This window comes from Diceros bicornis, chromosome 11, assembly GCF_020826845.1.
Source record: "Diceros bicornis minor isolate mBicDic1 chromosome 11, mDicBic1.mat.cur, whole genome shotgun sequence".
Classification (NCBI taxonomy): domain Eukaryota; kingdom Metazoa; phylum Chordata; class Mammalia; order Perissodactyla; family Rhinocerotidae; genus Diceros; species Diceros bicornis.
In genome coordinates this window covers 15,818,605-15,828,550 of record NC_080750.1, presented here as the reverse complement: position 1 = coordinate 15,828,550, position 9,946 = coordinate 15,818,605, and the positions used below count along the sequence as shown (strand labels likewise).

Genomic DNA, 9,946 nt, shown 5'->3' with positions numbered 1-9,946 from the left:
GAGAGGAGTGATTCTCTTTAAGCAGTATGAAAGACTTTTGACCTTTTTACAACCAGTACAGCCACACCCATGTGTTTTGGCTGAACACCAACCTGCCCTGCTCTTCCTTCCATGAATCGGTTTAGCCTCTCTAGGCTTCTATAAATTCTCCTTTCTGCCTTCATTCATGATCAGCACACAAACCTCCCGGGACTTTATCGTGTGCTGTACTTAGCCGTTTTACTTGGAATATCTATTTAAGCCTCACCAGAACCCTACAATTAGATTCTATACTTATTTTCCTTTTGCAATAAGGTATCCAGGGTCATATGTGCTGTTAATTGTTAGGGCCTGGATTTGAACTCAAGCACTTTGATTTAGAAATTGAGCTCTTAACCACTGTGGTTAGTGTCTCCAATGCATGTGAACTAGGGGTTGCCACTTGGTACCTCGATGTTGCCTGCGTCGTCTTTGTACGTGATTTCCTTATCTGCCTAAAGAGATGCGAGTCTCCTTGGTTACTCACTAGGCAGATAAGGAAAGCACGTACAAAGACGATGCAGGCGGTGTAGAGGTGCCAAGTGGCAACCCCTAGTCCATACGCATTTCGTAGGTTTACACAGAATCCTTCCCTATAGAATTACAGCGAGCACTTCTTGATCATAGAGTAAGAATCCTTACCTATTCTGTAAGACCAAACCTGAATACTCTTGAATAGATATTCTATGATAAAAAGATTACAGTCAACCTTCAAAGCAAATCAAATCCAAACTTCAGTTTATCTTGGCTACATAACATTCTAGAATAAAGTATAGCTATAAGCCTGTAATAAAATAGATGAAGAAATAAACGAATAAATAAAATCTATAGTCAAGAGTTTATTTGTAAGTCCCAACCGACTGTGGTACAAAACTACTTCTGGCTAAAACATTATATCCCACTTTCTCAAATAGGTAAAGAGTAGCAGAGACAAGAGAAGCAGCAGAGTGGAGGATGACACAATCACTTCTGGACTTTGAGTCTTTTATTAACCGCTACCTGGTCATAGTTAGAAATGTGTCGCTCATACCCAGAGGAAATTATATCTAACAGAAATAAGTAATACTACCCAAAGAGGAAAAGAATCATTTATGGGTATTTTTGATTTTTCTGTTTGAAAAACATTTTTGGTTTGAACAGGAATGAGTATTAGCACTTTTCATTCATTTAATTGATGCATTATATAGAAGAGATGGACGTCAGAGAGTTTTCTTTTTTTTAATGAAGGTAGAGTGAGACCTTGATGAGGGGTGGGATGAATGTCTGTAGAGTTCCTTAGGATCATTTATGATATGTATGAATCAGATTGTTAAGTAAAATGTTAGAAGCCAAGATTAATGTTACTTAAAGATGCTTTGGGGAAGAGTTGGAAGCAAATTCTACTTTAAACCCTTTAGCCTGATTAAGAACCTAAAATATTCTTGCTAATATGGAAAATACCCCTGATATTTAAAATTTTCTAACAGGTAGCTCTCCTCCTACCTTTGTGAGGGAATACTGGATGATTTCAGTCAAAAGGCATAGTTATTACCATAAGAAAAAGTCCTGCAAGAAAGCACATGTTGCCACTTTACTCATTATTGAAATGCCCTTATGACTGTCAGAGGGAACAGGTAAGACGCTAGGGGAGGCAGAGAAAGAGAGATCAAAGTATTTTTGTTTACTTCTTTGAAGTCTTGTAGTATCTACTGTTTACCATGCACACTTCTTGATTCATGCTGAAAATTGGAATTCACCCATTTCTCTCTTTTTCCTGTCTAAGATGCAGATGGGGCACATTTCGTTAACTCCATCAATCCCTGCCCCCACGCATTAGCACATGCACACGTATACCTAGCCAGTGGAAAAGAAAAACGAGTTACTCACATTCATCCATTCTACAAAGATTTCCAGGCTGCAATGGGAGGGCTTTACCTCTCCTTGAAGGATGAATAAATAGGTAGCTTTACTGACAAACTGTTCACAGTCAAACTGAAGTGAAAACTGAGACCAAGGTCTTGTTCTACTGGCACTTATGAGATCCAGTCCTGGCAACATGGAGAGGATAGTCATCTGCCTGATGGTCATCTTTTTGGGGACTGTGGCCCATAAATCAAGCTTCCAAGGCCAAGATCGCCTTTTGATTAGAATGCGTCAACTTATAGATATTGTTGATGAGCTGAAAAATTATGTGAATGACTTGGTAAGGCCATACTTGTCACAACAAAATTCAAATAATATTCTTCAATTAATATAAAAGGAGCTTTTTGACTTATAAAAATAACTCAGAACCAATTTTCTTTTGCTCTAGGACCCTGAATTTCTGCCAGCTCCAGAAGATGTAAAGGTAAGACCAGTTGAATTTATTTGTGAAGTATATTTGATATAAATTTTTAAATCCAATTCAGAAAGGCATTAACATTATTATTTAGGAATATACTTAATTTCAATGAATTTGGGGGTTTAATAGTTGGTGAAATAGTTATTTCTATTTTGGTCAAATATTCAACAAGCCAACCAATAAAACACTACATACCTTATAAAATATACTTTTATCTCCAAATATTTCTAAGAGTACTCCCAAGGAGTATTGTTGAGACAGAATAACAAAACTAGAAAACAAATCTATACTATGGTCAGTTTCTGAACAATGATCAACTAATTACATTTTAAGAGCCCTTGTTCATGTAAGCTCTTGAGCCCTCTTTGTAAACCTAAGAAAATTAGATACATACCACAAGAAGAATTCACCTTTTAATGACAAGAAAGAAAGAAAGAGAGAGAACGAAAGAAAGACAGATCACAGGAACAACATGAAGGAATGGTAGTGTGGAAATCCTTTAGAATATAATTCCCATATACCTTGGCCTCAGTGAGTCTTGTCTTTGGCCTTCGGTGAGGTCTTTTGAAAGGACCATTTTCAACAACTCATCCCGTTCTCTTAAGCCATTTAAATCCATTAGATCCAGGAAGAAGAGGCCTAGCATATAGTTCAGGACTGCTGCGTGATGATCTTTTCCTTGGTAACTTCGATCTAGTCTTCAGGTTTGGTACCTTGAGGATAAAAACGCAATTGGGGAAATGTTTTCATTGTCACAGACTTTCAACTGCATAAATTAGAATAACTATAAAAGTGCTACCAGTAATTAGGACACTACAAAGGGGGAGACATGAAGATACATTGCAAAGAAAACAATTATCGTAAATGACTATGTGTAAAAATTTAGAAAGTGAATGAGTCAGAACTATTGCTTTTCTCTAAAATTCACTCTCTAGCTCTGAACCTAACCACTCTCATTTACTAGGTCCTTTTCTAATAAGCAGCATCTAAAATGAAAGTAGCACATTCAGCTTATTGGAAAGACTTTTCCAATAACTAAGAATATTTCTTAATCAATGTCCTAATTATCAAAACATACATTTTCAGCATCTCACATCTCTGTTTAATAGCATCCTTGTTTTACTGTTCTGGTTAGAGTCCTTTCTGGAGTTTCCTAGCTGCAGTCTATAACTTGCAAAATAAGAAATAAGAAAGATATCCCATTTTCTAACTTGAGTTGATTCGGTGGGTACTTCTCTTATATGCTTTGTTAAAGAGAGATATTTTTTATCTTACATCATAACGAGAGAACTTTGTCTCAGTGACACTGTATCTGTCTGAGAATCTCATCAAGCAATGCTGGCTATGATACAAGTGAGTGATGGTATAACCAAGATCTTTAAGCTATGCTAGCAGGCAAACTCAGGAAGGAAGAAAATAGTTCAAGGCTACAGTAGTGTTATATCAAGTTTTTCAGGGCTAGCATCAAAGCAGGAGCTATAAGAGATTTAAAAAGACTAAAAAGTTTAGTGAAAATAAATTCCTTTAAATGTTGCATATAAATGTTAATATATAGTGATTATTCAAGATCTCTATATGGCCTCTCCAGGCATCTTTCTTTCTCTTTCTAATTATATAACCAGCGGTCCTTAACTGGTGGCGGTTTTGCCCCCAGAGAACATTTGGCATTGTCTGGAGACATTTTTGGCTGGCACAATTGTGTGTGTGTGGGGGGGTTTCTACCGGTATCTAGTAGGTAGAGGCCAGGGATGCTACTAAACATTCTAGAATGCACAGGACAGCCCAGACAACAAAGAATTATCCAGCCCCAAATGTCAGTAATGCCACTGTTGAGATACCCTGATATAAAACTAATTGGTGTGTGGGGCAAAGGTAATTTTGCCCAGTTAGCAAGACTTCCTAGTGTGAATGGCTAGGGCTTTCTCTGCAAAAAAAAAAAAAAAAATAAGTAGGTTAAAAATAAGCTGTAAGGAGGCAAATATTTTCAAATACTCAATTGCAAAACAACAAAGACGAATGTGCCTCCTTGCAAAAGCAGCACTTGACTGTTCTCTGGCTAAGAGAGGAGTGGTTTATTACTCTTGCTTTTGACTTCCTTTCTGCTCCCTCTATTCTGCAAAACTAATGCAGAACAGAAGAGTCCTCATGTTTTCATCTGTTCAGGGATGAGGGAAAGAGAGTGTTGCCCTCAGAGTCTGCTGTTACCAAGGCACAGCAAAGGAGGGCAACGGTTATGCTCCCAGATGGTGGTGGTACACATGAACTTGGGGCCATCCTGTAAACCCCATAAGTGACAGGGTACCTGCAGCTGCCTGAATCAAGATTCATCTCTCCACTCCCCATCACAACACATTCTTAAATCAGTTAGCAGGACAGCTCCTCCACTTCTTTTCCTCTTTGAGGCTGCCTTTGATGTGCATCTGAAGTCAAATCTAGCAGTTATTTGTTCTGGACCACACATTGCCGGGGACAGCCCCACTGCTTGCAGAAAGCACAAAACAAAATACCATTGTCTGTTGACGCAGGTGAACGAGGAAGGGCAGGAGAGAGAGCACAGCCCCGTCAGGATGGGCATCAGTCCAGATGCCACTCAGAGGCTTTTGGAAGGGCTTTCTCAGGTGTAAAATCTTTCATCACTGGTCTTGACCATTCCTGGCAATATTGCCTCAAGGGAGTTCGTTCGGTAGGGCCCCTATACTTCTTTGGAACCTACTTTTCTTTCAGCATACACATGTAAATGTTAACTCAGCAAAATGGGCCTCTGTGAGAAATGCTGGTTTCTCAGATCATCACGGATGAAGCAGTTAGTGTTTTCAGTTTCAGCTGGAAAATTTACCTCTTTAAATATGAATATTATTTTTTTCCAGTAAGTTAAGCCGGTTGTGGTCAAAAAGAAGAGAAAAGAAAAAACTTCAACAAACATGAACATGTGGTTTTCAAGGAAAAAAAAAAGTGCTATAATTAACATTTATAAATAGTTTCTATTAAATAAGCATTTTGGCAAACATATGGAAAGGACACTACCTTGCCCTAATGAGAGGCAAGCTGCTCTGATATAAGGAAACCAGATAAGCTGGTTCTCGGCTTGTGGCAAAGTATGCAAAGCAAACCTGATGGGGCTGTGTCTTAAAGATGCATGTTATTAATCAACATTCATATTGGGTAAGCATATGGGTTGGAAAATGCAAAGCAGGCTAGATGCTATTTTCAGCTGATTGTCCATGAGAAGACTCAGGTAATATTATTAAATATGGGACTGCCCTTGTAGGAGCTGAGAGACACTGGTTATGCTGCAGTGGTTTCCACACATATTAGTGAAATGAAGATATAGCACTTTGGGGGGAGGGGGAGGAATAGCATCATATACACACATTTGCTAAGAGAAAAAAGTAACTTTGATACAAGTTCTTAGATCAGCATTAAAATGTTTTCATTGGTCAGTATAAATTTTGTTTTTCCAATAAATTCCAGTTCCTTTTCAGTTTGATTTCTAAGATTTTGACTTATTCACTAGTCACTAGTTATTTGACTAAACCAAGAGACCAGTTTTTGATCCTTGTTCTGTCCACTTCTCCATTCTCTGAGACACTACTCCTACTTTCTAAGGAACAGTCTTCCCTCCTATTGGTTGGGCAAGCCTCAAATTCTGTTCCTTCACTGCTTGATTCAGGCAGAATCCTACCCTAGCCGACCTGAGAGTGTGAATAGGATTTTAGAATAGTCATGTGTGGTCTATGGCAGGTGTTTTGAATATTAGGTGTAGAATATGCCATCAGAGGTAGGTACCACTTCCTTTCCCCAAAGGAGGGGCTTTAACTCATTTACTTCATTTGTTGACTCTACAAATATTTATGGAGCATTCACTAGCAACAAGATGCTACGCCAGGTGTTGTGCAGGATAAGATGATGCTCAAGACACGTCACTGTTAGATACTCCTACGTACATTGTAGAGAGAAACAAAAACAAATGAAAAAGATTCTTAATCAGACTACAGCATAACTCACCCAAAGCTGCCACCACTCCCAGTGTAACTTTTAGAGCCTCATAATTCAGAAAATGTGTTCTAAAACCAAATAACTCTCCCCTACAACACATAAAGGTCCTGCCCACCACCCAGACCTCAAAATGGCATTAGGAATAAAGAAGTGTGGAAGAGTGACGCTCCCTGCTCTTGTCTGTGAAGCAAGGAAATGTCCTCTCTTCCCTAACACAAGGGGAAATTTTACATTGTAGGAGCCTCCTTAATCAGCCCAAAGATTAAGTAAGACATGAAATCATTCCTCACTTGTCTACTGAAATGAATGTGATCCAAGACACTGTAGTAGACGAAAAAAAGAGGTTGTGAGGATCATTTTTACTTTCTGAATAACTTGTTAATATATACACAAATTACTTCTCTTTCAGAGACACTGTGAGCTGTCAGCTTTTTCATGTTTTCAGAAGGTTCAACTAAAGTCAGCAAATACAGGAGACAACGAAAAGAAAATCAATGTATTAACTAAACAGCTGAAGAGGAAACTACCTCCCACAAATGCAGAGAAAAGACAGAAACACAGACCAGTAAGATTGTCATTTGTCATCTATTTCATTTGTACTTATTAACTATATCTATTACGTTACACACACACACACACACACACACACACACACACACACACACTTTTGTAGCCAGAGCCTCCAGTGCCTTCCTTCCAGTTACACCTTATCATAGATACTGTGTTTTGAGAAGTGAAGTCACCTTTTCTAAGACCACAGACTTCAAAGTGCCTAGAAACCCAATTAGAATTTACTAACAGTCCCTGGTAGCTAGAATAAGTTAACATAGCTTCCCAAGGTGAGAAGTCATTAGGCAGAGCATCCAATTGTAACTTAGGAGTTAAAAAGTATTTTCCTTTCATTGTGTGGTCACATATAACTTATATTCTTACTAACAGGAGCTAGATCCTAGTTTTCCTACAAGAAAAGAGACAGACTACAAGAGACCAGGATACATCTCAGACTTTGCCTTCCACTCTTAAAGAATATTACCGTCTTGTACATCACAGAGTCAGTACTACATTTAAATAGATAGACCCCATTTTTGGGTGTGGAATTTCAATAGTCCCTAGTTTTTGGGGTCCTGAGACCTTCTTGTATGTATAAGAAGAGCACAAGCTCTTCTTGTGTTAACTCATGAGCAATGCTGATACTCTCCCCAGTAATTCAAACATTAATCAAAACCAGTGGATAAATATATAAAATAAATCACTCCAAACTTTTTATCGGTTCTCTCTCCTCCAAGTAATTTTACATATGATTCAAATGAAACTTAATTATATTGTCAAAATGACTTTTACTTCCTTTGATTGGTTGGCCAGGTTGCAATGTGAGAAATATCCCTCTAAAACTTTCCTCAGAAAGAAAGGAGCTGGGCATGCCTTTGAAACTCAATATCAAAGGCTCATGAAATGGTAGTGCTGGCACTGCCCTTAGAACTATCCAGTTAAGCATCTTCATCTGATAGATGGGAAAGTGAGACCAAAGAGGTTAAGTGGCTTGTGCCAAGCCCCACAAATAGTAAGTGCCAGAATGGGAACTAGAACTTATATCTCCCACCTTTCAGTCAAATGCTTTCACTACAACATCAAACTGGCTTTAGAGATGCTAAATATCGTGCAGTGGCCTGGTGTTTGGTCTTTCAACAGGAATAAGGATAAAGAACATAAACTAAGAATTTTTTAAAAAAAGAAATATAAGTGGGCATTACACGCATGAAAAATTGTTTAATCTCCCTATAACTGCACGTTAAAACAAGGAAATCCTATTTTTTTCGATTGAAATTTTGACAATACCCAATAATGGTAAGAATTCTTTATGTGAATAGAGGTAAAACTTTTTTATAAGGTACATCAAAAGTCTTAAAATTTTTTTATCCTCTTAATTTAGTAATTCTACTTCCAGAAATTTATCAAATAAAATAAAGATGTATATGAAAAATTATTCAGAGATATTCTTTGCAGGATTGCATACAATAGTGAAAAGTTAGAAGCAATCTACGTGTCCAAAAATAGCAATAGTTTGATCCTGTGTTGGAATACAAAGCAAGCATTGTGTGTCATATTTTTGAAGAATATTTAACACATAGGAAATACTCATGATATAAGTGTAAAAAAAAAAAAGCAAAATCCCAACCAGAGAAAATAACATAAATGGAAAGAAAAAAATTAGTGGGAGGATATACACCAAAGCATTGCAGTATTTATCTCTGAGGATGGGATTATAAGTGATTTTTCCCGTTGCTATTTTCTGAACAATTTTATGCACCTCCCAAATTTTTTCAGTGAACATGACTTATGTGTCTAATTGGAAAAATACATTTTACTTTATTTTTTTTTATTGCAGTAACATTGGTTTATAACGTTATATAAATTTCAGGTGTACATTATTATATTTCTATTTCTGTATAGATTACATCATGTTCACCATCCATAGACTAATTACAATCCATCACGATATACATGTGCCTAATCATCCCTTTCGCCTTCCTCCCTCCCTCCTTCCCCTCTGGTAGCCACCAACCAATCTGTGTCTCTATGTGACTGTTTGTTGTTTTTATCTTCTACTTATGAGTGAGATCATACGGTATTTGACTTTCTCCCTCTGACTTATTTCGCTTAGCCTAATACCCTCGAGGTCCATCCATGTTGTCACAAATGGCCGGATTTCATTGTTTCTTATGGCTGAGTAGTATTCCGTTGTGTATGTTTACCACATCTTCTTTATCCATTCGTCCCTTGATGGGTACCTAGGTTGCTTCCAAGCCTTGGCTATCGTGAATAATGCTGCAGTGAACATAGGGGTGCATGTATCTTTACACGTTCGTGTTTTCAGATTCTTTGGATAAATACCCAGCAGTGGAATAGCTGGATCGTATGGTAGTTCTATCCTTAATATTTTGAGGAATCTCCATACTGTTTTCCTGAAAAAGTAAATTTTAAATGAACATTTTATTAAATAGGAAAAAAGTTTTAAAGAAGAATGTTACTTTTTCGTTGATTTCTAGACGTGCCCTTCATGTGATTCTTATGAGAAAAAGCCACCCAAAGAATTCCTAGAAAGATTGAAATCACTCATCCAAAAGGTATCTAACTTAAATTACATTTGATTTTCTACTTCATCATCATCTGTCCAGATTGCTTCTTATGTTTAAGTTACTCATGGTGTACTATTTCCACAGATGATTCATCAGCATCTCTCTAGAACCCATGGAATATGAAGATTCCTGAGGATCTCACTTGAAGCTGGACACTATATTACATACTCTAACACAGCAGTGAAACTCACGTCTTGGTATTCCAAATGGAGGAGTACAATATATTAGCGATGGGGAAAAACCTCAGATAAGTGTTCAAAGTCAGGTCTATTTCCCCCGAATTACTATGCAGTACTTCAGTTTGATCTACATGCTCTGTGTTTGGTCAACTTGAAAAAAACTTTCTACTCAATTAGAGTCTAATTTCCTACGTTATGGATTTTTATGACTTCTGAAGTTTTTACTTTATCTTACTGCCCAACTATGACATTTCCTGGTTGGGGGAAAAGCTTAAAAATTTGAACCAAAAATACAA

The 9,946-nt window shown here is 37.4% G+C and overlaps 1 protein-coding gene across 1 annotated transcript; it reads left to right on the top strand.

The window, feature by feature from the left end:
* The first annotated feature begins 2,032 nt into the window (after positions 1-2,032).
* Positions 2,033-9,483, top strand: IL21 (interleukin 21). Its single transcript, XM_058549766.1, has 4 exons — positions 2,033-2,200; positions 2,309-2,344; positions 6,744-6,899; positions 9,382-9,483. Exons 1-4 carry the CDS (start codon positions 2,033-2,035, stop codon positions 9,481-9,483), a joined length of 462 nt encoding a protein of 153 aa, XP_058405749.1.
* Positions 9,484-9,946: the final 463 nt, after the last annotated feature.